The following is a 19,391-nucleotide window of genomic DNA, read 5'->3' on the forward strand; positions in this document are numbered from 1 at the left end:
AATCCCAACAGTGACATTAGGACGGAGGATTAAACGCTGTGCTCACTCCTTCTCCGTCCTCTACCACCCCCAGGGTGTTTATTGAAAACGCATTGATCCTGTTACTCTAATGAGCTGGAGGGTTCCCAGCAGCCGTTGCCGGGGAGTGAGGCGATGTGGGGTGGGGGTGGGGGGGCGGGGGCCTGGGAGATGAGGAGGGAAGCGAGAAGTGGTGGATGCCCAGACTACCTTCGCTAACGTAGCAATTTTCTTTGAGGCCAAACGTGTGACCTTGAGGTTGTCACTTCAGCAGAGGGCGTGTAGACCCTGGGTCATTCCCAGATGCGGCACGGGCTCAGTGGCATTCACTCCCAGGGTCATTAACACGGGCAGCCACATGCTGAAAGTGTGCTGCTCTACAAAGCAGGGGCCCTGGTTTCGGGGGCTGGTGCGTGTTGTGGGGAGACGATGGTGCAGCCGGTCCCTTCCTCTGTCTCAGCCTCTGTGTTGCCATCTGTCAAAAGATGTTGGACTAGTTCACCTCTGAGCCTCCCCCAGCTGCGCCAGATCTCTAGGGAACATGAGCCTGTTTACTGATGGGGCTGCCTCGGTCTCAGCGATGGTGTAAGGGAGGCTGGAGCTTCCTGCTAGGGAGGGCCAGAAGTGCCATCCCACTCACAAAGGCCCCTCCTGTCCTGGAGTTTGGGGATTTGCTAGTTCACAACATCCAAGGAGTAAGAGGGTCGAGGCCGAGGTTGGCCTCCGGGCGTGGGCGATTCAGGGAGCCTCCCACTCTGCAGACTGTGCCTAGATCAGGAGCACTTCCCCAGGTGCTTATAAGAATCCAGTCACCAAGGAGGAATCAGGGAGTGGAGAATGGTTGGAGGTTTCGGGCCCAAGAAGAGCTTGGAGCTCTTGTCAGGAGTTATGCAACGAGTAGATGATTTCTCCAGGTCTCAGAGATGGTTTGAAGATTCTTGGAAGTTAGATGTCACTATAAGGACGCCAAACCAAGAGCCAGGGGACCTCAGCCTCAGGAAAACGAATACAATAACATACACAGCGTCATATCCAGATCATAGGCTGCAGGATTTCTGACCAGCCTCCACGGTGGGGCTCTGAGCTAGACTGGGGAGGCAGAGACAGATGCAGAGAGCTTCCTAGGCAGGAGCAGGGACTGGCAGGGGGACAGAGGTGACAAGTCTGCAAAGAAATAAGGAGCAGAGGCCCCACGGAGAGGGGACTTGCTAGAGGCCAAAGGAAGAGGCTGGCCGAGACCCAGGTGCCCGAGGCCACACGTATCAGGGAACTTCAGGGCTCAGTCGGAGGGAGACTGGGGCAGGGGAGAGAGGATGGTTTTCTTACCTCACCTGTCTCTTTATCTTGTAGGATTCTCAGTAAGTTAAGTCAGGAAATCAACAAGAATGAAGAGAGAAGGAGCATATTCACACGCAAGTGAGTGGGGCAGCGGGGGGGGGGCCCGGTGTCACTTTAATGAAATGCAAAGAATTTTCAAACCCAAGTCTACCTTTAAATGGGAAGCATGGGACTGGTTTTGCCCCCATTTTTGACCCTCGGGGATCCTTCAGTCCAGGGGTCCCCCCTCACTGCCCTGCATCCTGCCCTGTGTCTGGGACATCAGGGGAACTTCAGACAGTCACAGGCTCCCAGTCGTGCCACCAATGTGGCTTTGGTGGTTTCCAGAATTTTGAAACGGGGCTGTAGCCTGGCCCCGGTTTCAGAGCATCAAGGACATGGTCCTGGGTGGTTAATCTCCCTGGGGGGCTTCTCTCGCAGGACTGGACTAAATGGGAGATCTCCCTAAGTCAGTAGGGTCATTAATGAATGCTGTTTGCCTTTGCAGACCCCAAGTCCAGCGGTTTCCTGAGGAGACAGGTAAAGGTCTCGGGGGTGAGAGCAATTGCTTTAGGAGGTGACAGGCACCTTGGTTCTTCTGTCTGTTGGTCCAGATTGAGGAAAGGAGAGATGTCACTGTGCTAGACACCTGGCTATGGCCCCTTCTCAGCTGGGACCCTCTGCAAGGACACAGAGAGGGACTCTGTGGGGGTGCGTGGAAGGACCCGGGCTTTCACTGAGCACCTGAGCACAGCAAGCCTGCCTGCTTCTGGGCAATTATTCAGTTGTTTAATTGCACATCCTGCTAAAATGCAGATTCCTGGGTTTCACTCAGTCCTGCTGCATCAGAAGCTCTAGGGTTAGGGCCTGGGGTAGCTGCATGTTTTAAAGCACTCTCAAGTGACTTTTATGCAAGGTTAAGAACCATTGCCTCTGTCTGGCAGAATGAGCCCCTCAAGTAGAAATTCTCCAGCTGATACTGAATTGTAAGCCCCAGGTATGTAGCATGAAGACCTGCGATGGGGCAGCGGTGGGGGAGGGCACCAGAGTGCGGAGCTGCTCCCACTTTCCTTCTTGCGGCGGCTTCTTTCGGTACTGATGCTGGTGTTATCCTCTCCCACAGAGAGCCACGAAGAAGACAACGGAGGCTGGTCATCTTTTGTGAGTATGGAGCGGGCTGTTCTTCCACCTCCCAGCAGTTTCCAGAGTGCCTTTGTAGTAAGGAACCAGCAGAATGCCCAAAGGAGCGAGGCCCTGAGAGAGCCACCCAGGGGTCAGACGGCGTGCTCTGGGAAGGCCGGATAGCAACGTTTTGGCTTTGCGATCCAAGTGGTCTCTGGCCTCACCCATTCCCCTCAGCTGTTGGAGCATCAGAGCAGCTGTAGCCGACACCCGAATGGACGGGCTTAGCTGTGTGCCACCAGCCCTTCACTGAAAACACAGATGCGGAGCTGGACTCGGCCACGGGCTGTGGGGTGCTGACCACGCCATTATCCCCCGTGACCACCCCCCACAGCAGGGAGCCCCCCCAAACCCCTCCTCCCCATGGTCTACACTAAAGTTGTTTTAAAGTAGCTTTTCTCATAGGCTTAAGTCCCCACTGGTGAGCCAGAGGGAAAGGGAGTTCAGAATTAACTATCAGCCCTGGAAAAGACCTCAGGGATGGGCAGATCCAACTGGATTTTTTATCTGAAGGGTCAGGATGACCCCTTTGAGAGTCTGATAAGTTCTGTACATCTTCTCCCCAGAAAACTGCGTATGTAGTCACCACGCTTGAAGCCAGACTTAAGCTAAGAGCTCCATTACAGCTCGTAGCCTAATCTGTTCATTTTACAGTTGAAGCAGCTGAGCCCACTGGAGAACATGACTTATGTAGAGCCACACAGCTAGTTAGAGGCAGGCCGGGGACCCGGGTCGCCCACCCTCAGTCCAGTGGTCTTTCTGGTAAGCGCCTGCCTCTAGTGCCTTTAGGAAACAGGCACTAAACATCCCTTGTCCTCCTGGGATTCTGGTAAAAGAAAGCATTGAATGTGGGACAAAGAAATGCTAGCTAAGTCTGTGCTTTCTACATGAGAACAAAGGAATATGACATTAATTTTGTTCCAAAGGGAAAATAGACCAGAGTTTTCCCCCCAGGTGCTTACATTTTCAGGCAGAAACTGCATCTTTGCCACAGCTTGCCATGCAGTCCCTCTTGTGAGCTAGCCTCCTCCATCTCCTCTGTAAACAGGGAGTTTCCACTAGCTGCTGGCTATTGCATTAAGTGTTCCATGAAGTGCCCAGGACTGCACAGGGCACTGGGGAGGCGGAGGTGAAGATAAAGAACCCAATTCTATGGCCATTTTATAGCTTAGATAACACATACACCGGGCAGAATATGATCAGGAACAAAAACACATAGAAATATATGAGCCAAATTACTGGGAGAAAATAATTTTTCTAGAAGCACAGAGGAAAAGTCTACTGTTGAGAAGGGCTTATGGGGTAAAGGTCTGTTGGAAAGTTGGGAGCCATGATGGGGCTGGGGTGTGCAGGCTGAGATGGTACAGGGAGCCCCTGTAGGTCTAGGGGGCAGTTAGCAAGGGCTGGAGAGGCGCTGAGGCCGTGGTTCTGAAGTGCCTCCCATTCATCAGGGGCTCCATCCTCTGCGCTCAAGTTATAGGAACACTGATGGCAGGATGAAGGATTTTTGGAGTTCAGGAAGATACTCAACCTCACCTTGCCTTCCAAGATTAAAAATATACATATTCTGCAAGTCAAAAGATTTACACAGGCATCTTTCAACTGAGCACCCTAAATGGTGCTTTCTTAAGCCACCTAGCAAGGCTGTCAGGAATTCTAGGCTTTCAGTGTCCCTTTCCTTGCCAAGTTGCAACCTCCCGTTGCTTTTCTCCACACTGCCCTTGACTTTAGAGAAAGTCCCTGGGCTCATTTAGGACCCACTTGACCTTGGCCTGGGAGTGATAAGCCAGTCATCACTCGGCAGCTGACGCTGCCGCCTCTGCCTGGGAAATCATTACTATAACTGTGCACTGTCATGGGTTGCTTCAAAGGCAATCACCCAGCCCCTAGGGCTTACTTTCCCTGAGACCCACAGAGAGGCAAACGTAAAATACAATAAATAGTTTAAAATGTAGAAAGAGTCTTTTCCAAGATAGCAGCTTCACATTCTGTGCTGGGTGCCACGAATAAGCTGTTGGTTTTATACATTCAGCTCTCAGCAAAGGGACTAGCCCAGCTCTGACTCTCCCCTCTCAGGCACAACTTAACCTGCCTTCTGGTTAACAGGCTTTGGTTATCCGGTTTCCCCATTAGCATGGCCTTGGAGGCTGCACCAGTTTATGACGAGAAGAAGGTTTGGAGCATAGGCGCCCCGAGAGCAGAACTGGCTAGGGGCATCATAAACACGCCAGGCATTTAGTCTTCCTCTTGGCGATGTCTGGAGTAAAAAATGTGTTTACTCAAAACAGCGAGCTCTCCCATCTCTCTGTTCCTGTGTGCTCCTCATTTCTTCCGCTTTTCTCTGTTGTGCAAAAAAATGTAGAGAAAAATGCACTTGCCTAGTGGTCTGAAGATTTTTTTAAAATTTTATTTACTTATTTATTATTTTTGGGGGGGTACACCAAGTTCAATCATCTGTTTTTATACACATATCCCCGTATTCCCTCCCTCCCTCGACTCCCCCCCCCCCACTCTCCCTCGAGTCCCCCCCACCCTCCCCGTCCCAGTCCTCTAAGGCATCTTCCATCCTCGAGTTGGACTCCCTTTGTTATACAACAACTTCCCACTGACTATCTATTTTACAGTTGGTAGTATATATATGTCTGTGCTACTCTCTCGCTTCGTCTCAGCCTCCCCTTCACCCCCGCCCCCCCCCAAACCTCGAGTTCTCCAGTCCATTCTCTGCATCTGCATCCTTGTTCTTGTCTTGTCTCTGAGTTCATCAGTACCATTTTTAGATTCCGTATATGTGAGTTAGCATACAATATTTTGACGGGGGTCCCAAGTCTATATCTTGCTGGCCCTGTGATTTTGTACTCCCTGAGCTCAGTGTCCTCATCTGTAAAATGGGAGGTACCATCCTAGTGCGACTGCCTCCAATGGAGGACCACGATGAGGCTTGTCAGGGAGAGAGCGTAGATGTGGGCACACTGACAGCCAGGAAGCCTCTGCACCCGGCACCGGCCCCATAACTGTGTTGGCAGGAAGAAGATGACTATGAAAGTCCCAACGATGATCAGGATGGGGAGGATGACGGTGACTACGAGTCCCCCAATGAAGAGGAAGAGGCGCCCGTGGAAGACGACGCCGATTATGAGCCGCCCCCCTCCAACGACGAGGAGGCTCTGCAGAACTCCATCCTGCCTGCCAAGCCGTTCCCCAACCAGAACTCCACGTACATAGGTAAGGGCCCTGGCAGCCCAGCCCCCAGCCCTCACTGATATACGGGAGGCCAATGCCTATGTAGCAGGAAGCTTTGCTTGCTGATGCCCGCTGACCAGCTGTGTGGCTTTGGGCAAGTGACGCCACCTCTCTGGACCTCAATTTCCTCATCTGTGAAATAGGAGAATAATAACACAGACCACATAGGTTTGCTGTAAGGATTAATAATATTTATGATTTGCAGACAAATCATTGCTGGGGGTGGATGATATTGAACTGCCAGTTAAGGGTACTTGGAAGTAACAGCTCATTTTGTGTGTTACTTTGGTGCTCAAGGGTGCTTTCCTGTTCTTCCTCATCTTTGACCAATTCATGATTATGTAGCACCACTACCCACAGACTGTCAGAATAAATATAAAGATATCGAATGTGGTTTGACCATAACTTTGAAAATTTTAAACAGTGTTTAAGATTTTCATTGTCCATCTGCTGCTGTCAGCTCATTTCTCCCTCAGGCATTTATTCATTCATCCATTCAACAAAAATAATTGGTCTCCTACTGGGGGCCAGGCATGGTTCTGAATGCTGAAACTTAAAATTATCTGGAAAGACAACTCAGCCCTTGCCTCACAGGGCTTACACTCTAGCAGCGGTGGTAACAGAAAATAGGCACATACACACTTGCATAATATCAAGGAGTAAGCTGGAAAGTTTATGATCAATGTTACAAAAAGGAATACCACTAATCCTTTAGGCTGTATACCATTTGGCAATTTTAAAGCCCTTTCATACTTTGTCAACATTTCATTTTGTGCTTTGGAGCACCCTGTATGATATAGGCAACAATTATTAAGCTTGTTTCACACAGAGCGAAATTGAGGCCCAGAGAAGAAATAGATAACTCAGTCGCTAAGTGCCTTGTGTGTGCCAGCTATGAGCATCCAGAATGAATGAGACAGTAGACAGTCCTCACCCTAAAGAATTCATAGTTCAGGCAACATCAAACAAAGTCACAAAATGACAATTAAACCATGACATACACTCAGGAAGACAAGTGCAGGAGAGGAGGCTGGGGCATATGCCTAGTCTAGACTTGCTTCCCAGAGGACAGGATATTTAAGCTGAAATTTAAAGGAGTTGGCTAAGTGAGCATAGATGTGGGAAGCATTCAAAGCATCCTAAGCAGTAGAAATGGCCGTGCAAAGTCCCTGAGGCTGGACGGAACATGACAGGTCAGAGGAGCTGAGAGATGGCCAGAGAGGGTGTATTGATATGAGATGAGACCAGGCTTGCTGAGTTCTGAGCCCCATTCTCTGTGGAAGAGGGCTGCCTCCCCAGGACTGGGACTAGAGTGAGGCGAAATAGGCATCCAGGGCACAAAATGTAAGAATGCTGTCACGTACTCACAGTCCTGGCCTGGCCTTTCCCTGCCAAAGGGACGGAACCCTGGCAGCCTGTCAACCTGGCCTGGGGATACTTCTGTGATGATCAGTTATAATGTGAGTTTCTGTTACACGTCTGTGGTTTGGTAGCAGGAGTTGGTGACTGGCTCCTCCCCTTAAGGAAGGAGGAGGTGGTGGGGGGGAGGACGACCCTGAGCATTTGTGAGGGGAAGGAAGGGGACCTAGAACAGGATTCTCAGGAGCCATGACAGCGGATTTAACCTTGCCCAGGCGTCTGGGTGTGCCTGTGTGTCCGTGTCTCTGTGTGTGTGTCTATATGTGCATGTGTGTACACACCCGTGTGCCCATATGCATGTTTGCATTTGTGTGTCTGTACATGTGGGGGCATGTGTATATTTACTTCTTTACAAATTTGTGTGAACACACTCCTTCATGGTACTGGCTGAGTTAATTACTGAGGCCTTTTTTCATACCTTTGTCAATGAAAGCTCTGATAAATACCCATTCCCCAGAGGTGAGGTGAGAGTTGCTCCTAAGTACAAGAGTGAGACAAACTGGGCAGGTACGGGGAAGGCAAGGGGCCAAGGACTCCCCACCCTGTACGACATCCTTGCCACACTGGCTAGGGCTGGCCTTGGTGCTGGTGGGGGTCAGTGGGATTTGGGGATGCGGTGATGCTCCCAGGAGGTGCTGGATGCATTTCTGGAGAGCCCTGGGTGTGGCCCACACTCGCCTAGATGTAGCGTTTCTCCTTTCATTCTAATGCCTTTGCGTTTCCACAGACCGGCCCCCGTCTGGGAAAGTACAGCAGCCACCCGTGCCCCCCCAGAGGCCGGCGGTCCCCGTCCCTTCTTTGCCCACCAGCGGCCGGACTCACTTGGTAGGCTTCATGCTTTCTGTTATGGTATTTTGTGTCCACTCGATGATTTCCTCTGCAGAGAGAACGAACTACAGACATCTTTATCCAATTCTAGCCAGAAAGAAAAAAATTATTTGTAGGCTGGGAAAATGCATACCCAAGTACTCACAGTGGGCCTTTTGAAGGATGAAATACTAGTGATTTTTATACACATCATAATGCTTTTATCATTGGTATTTTCTCTTTACCATAAACAATATAAACTATTTGTATAATAAAGAGTCTCCTTCTAATATTCATTGTGCTATTATTTCTCACTTTTGGAATAAGTGAAAACTCTAAAATAAACTCTAAGAGGACCAAGTAGATGCACCTACTAGTATTTGGGTCCCAAGCCTTCTCTCTCCTGCAAAAGGGCTTGCGCCACCTGCTGGCCAAATTCTGAAATTCCACAGACAAAAGGCTTGAGACCAAAATGTGCATCGCCATGAACTCAGGGAGAGAGAGGCGGCAAACCCCCTTTCCTCTTTCTTCAAGCGTACAGTCTCAGATCCCATGCATCTAATTAAGTAACAGGCGCACCTCGTTTTATTGCATTTTGCTTTATTGCGCTTCACGGATACTGAGTTTTTTACAGACTGAAGATTTGTGGCAACTCTGCCTTGCCAGATGATAGTTAGCATTTTTTAGCAATATTTTAAAAGTAAGATATGTACATTATTAGACATAATGCTATCGCACACTTAATAGGCTTCAGTATAGTGTAAATGTAACTTTTATATTCAGTGAGAAATAAAAAAATTGTGTGACTAGTGTTAACAAAAATTCAATTAACAAACTAAGAAGTAAAAAAGAGAATTTTATTTGAGCCAAACTGAGGATTTTAACCTGGGAGACAGACTCTCAGAAGCTCTGAGAACTGCTCCACAGGTCAGGAGCTAGAGATTCAGTTTCATGCATTTTTGAGACGAAGAATCATGTATCCTATTGACGGGTTAACATTATATGCAAAGTTCATCAGAGACGTTTTGGTTAGCTGTGCATGTACAGAGTGAGCCTGAAGGTCAGTGCGACCCCTTGACAGGATGAGAAAGAAATACTAAACTTAAAAATCATAATGGTGGTTTCAGAAGAAAGGTACCATCATTCTCAAAGTTTGTTTATCTCCTCCTGCCTTGAGGAGATCTGGTTAATGTATAAAGCAGAGGCACACCGTGCCTTAGGGAAGGCCCATCACCAATGGGCTTATATTATGTGTATTTCGGTTCTAACTTAGTTTGATTGTCCCGCCATAGAGAAACTTCTGATTTTTCCTCATCACTAGCCTTATTTTGATTTTTGCTTTATTGTGGTGGTCTCGGACCGAACCCGCAAAATCTCCAAGGTATGCTTGTATCCAGAGAGACCGAGAGAAGTTCAGGCTCAGGAGTCGATAGTTGGAAGTGTGCTCTCTTCACAAGGGACCAGAGCACTCTGATGGCTGTGGTTAATGCCAAGTGTCAGGTCTAGAAGGAGGGAGGGGACGGACGTATTTTCCCCAGAGCTCAAAATCCAGGTCTCACCACAGTTGGGACACCTCATCTAAGAACAGATGTCTCCCTCCTACTTTTACAGTTTTATTACAAAGCAGGCTCATGTAGCTGAATTTACCTACATGTATATTTTGCTTTTGAAGTCTGCAGCGCTTCACCTCCCTCTTGGCATGCAGAATTCATTCATTCGAGCTACAGGTACTTATTGAGGAGCAGGGTCCAGCAGTGTTCTAACTGCTGCGAATACAGTGTGAACAAGACAAATGAGATCCCTGCTTTGATAAAATTTTTATTTGGATTAAGGGGAGATGAATAATGAACAAGTATAGAGAAGTATCAACAAGGTAATTGGAGTAGTCATGTGTGTGGTTAGGGAGACAGAAGACCAGGGAACATGATGGTATGTGGGGAGGTGACAGGATGAGCCCGTTGTGGCAAGAGCTGGGAAACGAGCATTCCAGGCAGAGGAAAACACAAATACAGAGATGCCGAAGGAGTGCACAAGCTTGAGGTTTTGCAGGAACTGCAAGAAGATATGTATGGTGAGAGCCCAGTGGGCACTGGAGGGAGGAGCATACAAAGGTGTTGGATGGGTGGACAGGAGGCAGCTCAGGCAGAGCTTTGCAGGCCATGATGAGTTTTAGTTTTGTTCCTAATGGGACAGGAACCACTAAAAGCTTGGCAGGGGAGTGACATGCAGAAAACACTCTCACAAAGTGTGGAACAGGGAGCTTAGTTCAGGTGAGAAATGGACAGATATATGTGTGAGTGGAACATGGGGATGGAGAAAAGTGAACAGATTCAGACCTATTTAGGGGAATACAGCCCTCAGGGCTTGCTGATGGGTTGGAATTGCTTCCTAATATGTGGATTTCTTTCAAAGCAGCCGCCACCCCCACCCCAGCCCAATGAAGAGCCTAGCAGAAGTAGAAACCAAAAAACAGCAAAGAGTAAGTACAAGGGCTGCCTTCTCTCGCCCACCAGCCCACCCACACCCCTCCCCCAGCCAACTTCTCTCTTCTTTGCATTGACCTCAGTCTTTCCCTTTCAGTCCCTGCTCCTTCCATAGACAGAAGCGTGAAACCACCCCTAGATCGTTCCTTCGCTCCGTTTGACAGAGAGCCCTTCACACTAGGTTTGTATCTTTTGTATTTGATGCATAGTAATAGTGGCCAACAGTTATAGAGTGTTTACTGCATGCTTTTCACAGGTACCATCTCATTTAACTGTCGCCACAATCCTGTGAGGTGGGGACTATTAGAATCATCCTCATTGTACAGATGAGGAAACTAAGGCATGAAGAGGTAACTTACCAAGTTTACTCAGCTACCAAGTGATGGGGGTAGAAACCCAAACTCAGAGTAGCCTGATGCAGAGCTCCTGTGCTTAGTCCTGTGCTGGGGCTGCTTCTCCGTGGGTGCCATCTGTGAACACACATCCACCCCACGTCCTCCTGAGGGATGATGGGGAGGCATGTGGGCTAAGTGGCAAGAGGCTTGGGAGAGCTGTTGTTGGCTGCCTTGGCTGCTAACTTAGCAGCTCACTGACCACAGGGATGTTGCTTTTTCAGAGCTGTCTCCTTATTTGTAAGGTGGGTGCTCTTTAACGAGAAAATACTTTACAAAACTCTAAGGCATTATTCAGATGTCAGAGTTGTCTTTTGTTGGGTGTGCAGTTGATCAAACTGTGGGTATACTATAGTCCTTTTCTGAAGAATTGGCCCAGAGCATTCTTGGATTGCAGTTACCTTTACATAAAGCTATTTCTAACTCAGTTCTAAAACTTAGCTAAAATTTATTGAGCACCTACTATGGGGCAAGTGCTTTACCTACCACAAATAAGTTACAGTTGTCTCGGTATCCGCAGGGGGATTAATCCAATGATCCCTGTGGATACCAAAATCCAGGGATACTCAAGTCCCTTATATAATGGTGTAGTATTTGCATATAACATGTATATCCTCCCTTGAACTTTAAATCATCTCTAGATTACTTATAATACCTAATACAATATAAATACTATGTAAATAGTTGTAAATACAACATAAATGCATGTACATAGTTGCCAGGGTATGGCAAATTCAAGTTTTGCTTTGTAGAACTTTCTGGAATTATTTTTCCAAATATTTTTGATCTGAGGGTGGTTGATTCATGGGTGTGGAGCCCACGGATGTGGAGAGCGAGCTCTGCATTTTCTTTAGTCCTCACCCCAGCCCGACGAAGGGAGTGTATTATCATCCTCACTTTGTTGATGATAAAGCTGGGGTTTAAAGAGGTTGAATACAGTTTCTCAAATTTGCACAACCAGGTGTAGGATTTGAACCCAAGTCTTTCTGAGTGGGTGCCCTTCTCCACCACGTCACGCTGTAGTTGGAGACGCTGGATTTTCCTTGCTGTGGAGTAGGGAGCTTTGGGGAAGGCGCCCCAAGCCTTGAGGGCTAAGGAACCTGGAACTCCAGCCCCACCCACCCCAGCCCTTCCTTAGCTTCACGTTGAGCAAGACATTTAGCCTTTGTGGCCTCAGTTTCCTCTTCTGCCGGCAAAAGGACTTTCAGTTCTTAGATTTGATGCTGCCGTTTGCTGCTGTTTCCCTGAACTGCATCACAGCTCTGCTGTCCCTGCAGAGCTATGTTGGCTGTGTGAGTTTAAAATGGCCTGCTGCAGAGGGCTGGACAAATTATGTGAAAATGAAGACTGAGAGATTCGACTTCAGACTCCAGCCCTGCTTACTACCATGAGTCAAAGAATCAGAAAAATGGAATACTGATGTCAGATCCTTCAGGATCACTTTCTGAACAAAAGTTAGCCTTTTAAAATATTTTTATTTTTATTTGTTTTTCTTTTTAAAGATACCTTTTCTTGACAGGACCAGCTCCACCCTTGAATTATTCCCTTATTCATGACATGTTGGGAGAATTAACCTCTTACAATGCTCAGACTCTTATCAGGAGAATCCTACATGCCCAGGGGATATGCATAAATCAGCAGATGTTTTTAAAAGAAACTCTATTCAGGCCTAATGATATAAATTTAAGTTTTCTGGGTAACTCTCTAAAGTAGGGTTTCCACCTCGAACCAAACATTTTTTATAACACCCAACTCTCTCCCACCAGGCAGTGAGCTCTTCACAGTGGGACAAGATTCTTAGGACCTGTCATGGGCTGGGCATGTATTCAGTCTTTAAGGAATAAATCCTGTTGTGAAAATGCAACTCCAGGCAGATGTATCAGCATTCACCTTAGGGTGTTAACTGAGCTGAGGGGTGGAGGGAGGGGAAGCAAGAGGAGCTATCTAACAATTGTTAGCATCCATGGGTCATTGCCTGGGCCTGCATGCAAATTGTCGCCTGATCCTTATAGCAAACCTATGTGGTTTTAACCTATCATTCCCATTTTACAGGTGGGGAAGTTGAGACTCAAACACCTTAAGTAACTTGCTCAAAATCCTACAGGATTTGCTTCTAAACCTGATTGAATCCAGTTAACTAATGCTTTTACTACATTGACGACATTGGGCATATCTACTCTAGGGGACTTCAGACAGAATAAAAAATACATTGTTTTGAATAACTTTGCAATACAGAGTTCTCAGGTACACCTAGCATTTCTTCAGGGAGCCTGCATGTCATCTGTTCCAAGATAAAAGTAAAAGGAAAAAAAGGAAGGGAGGAAGGGAGGGAGGGGGAGAGAGAAAGAAAGAGAGAGAGGAAGAGAGGCGGGCGTGGGGAGAGCGAGAGAAAGAAGGAAAGGAATGGAAAGGAAAGGAAAGGAAAGGAAAGGAAAGGAAAGGAAAGGAAAGGAAAGGAAAGGAAAGGAAAGGAAAGGAAGGAAAAGAAAGAAAGAGAAGAAAAGAGAAGGAAAGAGAAAAGAAAAACAAAAGCCAAAACAAAATGATTTGCAGCCCACCAGGAGAATCTCCTGAAACCCTGTACTGCTAGTTAAAAAATTGTCCAGAAACTAAGTGTAATACCTTACATAAGGGCAAGTGTACCACAAGATTGAAGGAAAATTAACCCCTCTGTGGCAAACGAGTTTATTGCAGATATGAAAATAAACTTAGGCTGTACAAAGAAGCTCTTGGCCAATGAAAGAGGCATAAAATCTCAAGAGGGCATTAATCCTTTTCATTATCAGTTATATTAAAAAAAATTGGAAAGAAGCACAGAACCCACAGTACTGTTTGTATGTACACAACACTATGTGACCCTTGGGCAAAGTCACTTAATTTGTCTGAGCCTATCAAATTAGATGCTCTGTAAGGGACCCTTCCAGGTCTAAAGTCTATGATTCCTCAATGCTGAAACCCAATCAGCCCTCCAAGGGGCTCCCATTCAGTTTCATCAAACAATGTATGGATGCTTAGCTTTTAAGCTCAAGGCTTACCTGCTGTTTGTCATTTACAGGAAAGAAACCAGTGATTTCTGACAAGGTAAGCTTTCTCCCTGTTTTGTTTGTTTTTGTTTTTGCTCTGTTTTGTATCTTGTCTTTATTCTGTGGAAAAGGCTGAAGACATTCACACATCTTTCCTCCTGCCTTGCAGCCCTCAGCCTCAGCGGGAAGGTGAGTGGCTCTGGGCACCTACGTGAGGGTACGTGGCACGTGCTGTAAGACTCTGGTTTGTTTCTCACACATCCTCTCTCTCAACTCTGCAGGCCTCTTGGGGAGCATTTATCCAAGATACAAAAGCCCCCGTTACCACCAGCCTTTGAAAGGCACGACAGAGGCAGCCCCCTGCCAGGGAAGAAGCCAGTGTCTTCTGTGCCAAAGTAACTGTCTTCTGTCGCTTGAGTTTGTCATGCAGAGGGGGTGTTGTGAATTCCTGCCTTGTATTAATTAGCTCTGCATGGGGACCCGTGGCTGCGGCGCTCCCGGGTGGGAGTGGGCTCATTTTGCTGCTGGGGCTTGAGGAATGTTCAGGCTTCTCAGGTTGGATGTAGAGTGCCTGGGTCACTTGGAAGGACATGGTAATCTAGCACAGAGAGGCGTAGAGAGACGCTTCCTTAGGAGCACAGGAGTGACTGCCATTCGTGGAGACCTTCTCCTCAACCAGTCAGATCTTTGGTTGCATTTTCCTTCCATCACAAGGTGTAGGAATTATACCTGCTATTTTATATTTCCATATAGGCAGTGGAGAGGAAATCATTGTAGGAAGTTTTAGGTCACTGTTAGTGTCTTTCTCACCTCTCAGTCACATTTTGTGATGACAGAATACCATAGTCAGCTCCAATATTTCTAACTTTACTATACAGTCTTCTGGGGCCTATTTAGCAAATGGCACAAACATATTTGGGGTCAGGCCCAACTCTGCTCCTTACTAAAGACAAAACCAAAGCTTCCGTTGACCTCGCCTGTGCAATCAGGATTCATAACTATGGCCCTTGCTTGGCTCGTGTGAGGACTAAATCAGGACCAGGGCTAGCGTGCATCAATGAAACCTCAGTAATTGAGTTAATATTTTAATGGAATATTCTAAAAAATCAAAATGAATGCCAAAAATATCATAATGAACAAAATATCCAAGTATTAAATAAACACAGGATGCGACGATGTGAGGTATCCGACAGGAGGCATTCAGCAAATTGTCCTCCTCGAGTCCCCCTCTCTAAGGAGAACACGATGAGGCCCCAGGCAGACAGCTGCCCACCACAGCTCTAAGGCCGCTGTCACCAAGTCTGTCTGACCAGCTTGTGCATCTGGGAAAATTCCCAAAGCAGCAGCATTTCCCAGCTGTCTTCCCTTCACATGAAGGGTCAGCCCCAAGATGGCTGTTTTAAAACATCAGCAAAGGAGAATGTTTCCTAAAACCTTTTTTTTTGCTTGGAGAAACATCTACTCAGTGAAATTGAATAGCTACTAAAGAGTTAGTTTGCTGACTAAACATTTTTTTCTTTAATGTAATTATTTGCTGCAGTAGCTAAACAGAATAAAGGTTTGCCTAGCTCAGCTCACAATGGTGACAGAGCACTGAGTCACCAAAACTCCCTCTCCCCTGCTTTTCTGTTGGGTTTTTTTGCTTCCCATTTTATCACGGCTCATGGGTTTGATTTCCTGTTACTAGGTTAAGTGAAACTACCTATATTCTTTGAAACTCTTCATGCTCAGTTCTTTTTCTTTGCCCTGATTCATTTCAGGCAAGGATGGGGATCAGACAGAAGAGAGAATGTAAGTACAAAATGTCATTTGGTGAATGCTTGGCACAGGGAAACCAGTGTAGGCTCTGTGGCAGTAGAGGGTACCTCTGTCTCTGCCTTCATTGAAGTCCTGCACTGAGAGCCAGGCCTGCACACGCTGGCTGAGAGCCAGTGCCTGGTGGGGCCTCCATCTTTCCCTCCTGCCCAGCATCGCTTAACTCCTGTCCCTCTGAAGGTTCCTAGGGAGGCTGGGTTAATCCCAGCCCCATTACCAGGTGGTAATTAGCAAGATGAAGGGGCAGTGGGTATAAAGGAGAATAGAGCGAGGGACGCCCCGGAGTCTGGGCCTCATAGCAAAGTTTCCCGGCCCTCTGTTTTCCCCTTTAATACCTCCTGGCCTAAGAAAGAGGGGAAACAGCATTCATTAGATGCCTACTATGTACATGTTGCCAACCTAGCTACTTTTGACCAGCTGTTTGCCTGGGACGTGCCCAGTTTTAGCAAGGAAAGTCTCACATCCCAGGAACCCCATCAGTTTCAGGCAAACAAGGACCAGGACAGTTGGCCATCCCAACTTTGCATATGCTTTGCATTTAATGTCCCTATCAGAAGTCATTGTTTCTCTCTCGCTAAGAGGAGATCGAAGCTTAGAGGAGTGAAATACTCACTGCAAGTTGCATAGCGAGTAAATAGCCAGGATCGAAGTCCAGGTCTGTCTGATTTCCTCTGTACTATAAGCTGTCTGAAGGCCACCACACCCCTGCCAGGTTCAAGGGCTCAGCCCACAGATGCCTGGTGTTTCATAGCTCTGTGTCAGATGCTGTGCTAAGATGTGACGCAAACCCACATAGAACATGCTGAGAAGCACGTGATCACAGAATGGGCTGCAGAGACAAAGGGAAGAGAGTGATACATGGGGGTCAAGGAGCCAAGGGTGACTTCTTAGACATGCAGTCATTGAATGACGGGGAGGACACAAGATAGGCACCCCAAGAGAAAGCTCAGTGCATTCCAGCCTCAGGAATGTCCTGAGCAACGTGCGATGAATGGCAATGCCCATGGAGCCTGTGGGGACAGTGAGGACAGCAGTTTGGCTGCAGAGTCATGGGGATAAAGAGGAGATAAGGTTGAAAATGAAAGTGTCACATTCCTGAGGCTCCCTATCTCTGGAAGGATCGACACTTGTTGTCATGAGAATCCAGAAGTCTTACATTTTGGACCAGAGGAGACATGGCTGCATTTCATTTTGGAGATTCCCTGAGTCCATGTGTATTTATCTAGGCAGCCCTTTGCTGGGAATCCTTCCCAGCTGGCCAATTGAGAATAAGCGATTCTGGCTATGATCCTTCTTGCCTCATCTCAATAGTAGGACTAAGGACAGCAGACTTTTATTGAACACTCAACATATATACCAGGCACAAGTAGTAACTAATTTAATCCTCACAACAACACTTGAGGAAGGTGCTCTTTTATCACCACTGGACCTAACAAAACAAGTCCAAGTTGGCAATTTTGGTCTACTAGTCAATGGCAAATCGTTTTTCCTCTCTGAACATCATTTCCTATCTGAGGAGTAGAGAAGAGCCCCTCCCTTATCTATTCCAGAAGCTTGTCCTAAAGGTAAACGTGCTGAACCAAGTGAACATACCTTGGAAACTACTTAAAAATCAGTAAGGTTGCATTGCTTTTAAGAAGAGTGGCCATTGCAAAAGAAGGCTAAGCTTTGGTTCATACAGATTAGGTTTGAATCAATTTCTGCAAGTTAGGAAAACCTCTTGGGCAGCATATTTCTATTTGTAAAATGAGAATGTTAAATTCTTGAAGAGTTGCTTGAAGAACTGGATGAAATATTGTGTATGAGTCTTTGGGTCACATAGTAGATATCATCATCATTAGTGTATCTTCAGGCCCTTTTAGACACCTCAGAACCTATTTTATGTTCAGTATATAAAGAGTGTCTCAGATTGGAATGTCTTTAAATGATCGTTTGTATTAAGAAATCATAAATTATTTAGCGAATTCTACTGTTCTCCACAGTGTCTTTATTATGAAGACACATAACTGCTTAAGAAAGAAAACAGAGACATTTCAGTGATTGAGAAATATAGAAATACAGTTCTTTGAGAAACTGTGTTTTGATGATATGTTAATATCTTTTTTTTTCTTCCCCTTACCAGGATGAATATGATGGTATGTTCAGAAAGGCTTTCTTACAACTTATAACCCATTTCTTTATTTTTCTGCTCAGGCATTCAGATGGAATTATTTAGTACAGAAACTCCATAGAATCCATTATAATTGCAAAATTAGTATTAAGTAGGTGTATGTCAGTTGGTATACGGCATAGAGTTATTTGGCTGGGTTACCAAAGATGACTGTTAAGTTCATGCATAACAGTGCAAATTACTTACTAGTACAGCGAAACTGAAAACTGCATGTACAGTTTGAAAGCACTCTAGTGTTTATGCTGTCTAGCACATGTGAGTCAAGGAACACTAACTGCAGATGAATGACATAGCATAAAGTTTGGCTTTCATGAAACAAAACTCATGAATCATTGCTGAAATTCACATGGCTTCCAACGGACAATTTTCTGCCAAGTTAACATTACAGAAATGAAAAAAAAAAGTGCGTTATGGAGAATGATACAGAACGGCAGCATTTGAAACTGCATTCTAAGGTGGCCTAGAAAAACCTTGGGGTGGGCGGTGGGCTCCCATCCTACCACTTCCTAATGACATTTGCTCTCTTGGATTTTTGTATCTCCCTTTAGACTAGCTGTTTCTAACTGGGGAGCAGCTCTGGGATGTTACTGTGACACTCGGATCTAACAATCTGCTTTCTTTCTTCTTTTCCCTCGAAGCACATCAGAGACATCTGCTCCCCATGAGTTCCAACACCTTCCCTTCAAGATCTACCAAGCCGTTGTCCAAGCAGTCCCTCCCACTGGGTCACCAGCCCGGAGACTTCTCAGAAAGGTTTGTGCTGACGTCATTCAGTTCTAACCTAGCATAACGACTGGGGCCACTGATACTGAGCTAACGTCAGGTGGGTTGAGAAAGAAAGAAATGAGCCACTGGTCGTAGGGGCAGAAACGAAACCAAGCTGAACATAAAGAATCGCCTATGTTAACACATTACTGTCCTCTGAGTCTCTGTGCTTGGGGGTCAGAGAGGTACAGAATTGACTGCCCTGTCACGGCCCCAGACAGAACAGACTCTCTGGCAGGAAATGGAGAATGTTTTCACTCTGTGAGTGAAAACAAAGAAACAATGCTCAAGAAACCCAATTAATTGAATTGCTTGGCGTTCACCTTGCATCTTGGATGGGAAGACTGAGAAAACGCACCTCGCACTTAGCAGATGCGGAGAATTCACTGCAGAGACTCTGTGCCCAGCAGGTCTGTTTTCTCAGTAGCGAGGGTGTTTCTCATGGCCCATGATTCGGCAGGCTGTCCAGTGGCAGAGGCACAGAGAGGAGGAAGACTCAGGTCATTTCTCATAAATAAACCCTCAGGCTGCCTCCCGGTGCCCCTGAGGGTTCCTCCGCTAGCCCTTTGGGCTCATCTTCTCCTCCACTATCCAAAGGGCGAGGCCCAGTCCCCAGCCTAAATATAGGGGAAAACTCACCCACCAGCAAGATGCCCCCACCCCTGCCACATATCTGGAAGGATCTCAATTTTTTTTTCGTTTTCCCTGGTTGCCTCTTGCTCTGATTTTCTGCTGTTTCCTTTCATTCTTTTAGCTGTTT

The 19,391-nt window shown here is 46.7% G+C and overlaps 1 protein-coding gene across 2 annotated transcripts in view; it reads left to right on the forward strand.

Moving 5' to 3' along the window:
• The window catches only part of LCP2 (lymphocyte cytosolic protein 2), a 43,533-nt gene that overhangs the window by 16,054 nt on the left and 8,088 nt on the right, over window positions 1-19,391 (forward strand). The window contains exons 4-16 of one of the 2 annotated variants that reach the window (XM_057729362.1): window positions 1,369-1,434; window positions 1,844-1,875; window positions 2,459-2,496; window positions 5,541-5,739; window positions 7,904-8,001; window positions 10,396-10,462; window positions 10,564-10,647; window positions 13,914-13,939; window positions 14,051-14,070; window positions 14,163-14,276; window positions 15,642-15,672; window positions 17,819-17,831; window positions 18,505-18,619. In XM_057729362.1, coding sequence (XP_057585345.1) covers window positions 1,369-1,434; window positions 1,844-1,875; window positions 2,459-2,496; window positions 5,541-5,739; window positions 7,904-8,001; window positions 10,396-10,462; window positions 10,564-10,647; window positions 13,914-13,939; window positions 14,051-14,070; window positions 14,163-14,276; window positions 15,642-15,672; window positions 17,819-17,831; window positions 18,505-18,619 — 903 coding nt within the window. The remainder of the gene's footprint in view (window positions 1-1,368; window positions 1,435-1,843; window positions 1,876-2,458; window positions 2,497-5,540; window positions 5,740-7,903; window positions 8,002-10,395; window positions 10,463-10,563; window positions 10,648-13,913; window positions 13,940-14,050; window positions 14,071-14,162; window positions 14,277-15,641; window positions 15,673-17,818; window positions 17,832-18,504; window positions 18,620-19,391) is intronic. The other variant, XM_057729367.1, reaches the window with a different exon arrangement.

The sequence above is a fragment of the Hippopotamus amphibius genome, chromosome 1, assembly GCF_030028045.1.
Source record: "Hippopotamus amphibius kiboko isolate mHipAmp2 chromosome 1, mHipAmp2.hap2, whole genome shotgun sequence".
NCBI classification, from domain to species: Eukaryota; Metazoa; Chordata; class Mammalia; order Artiodactyla; family Hippopotamidae; genus Hippopotamus; species Hippopotamus amphibius.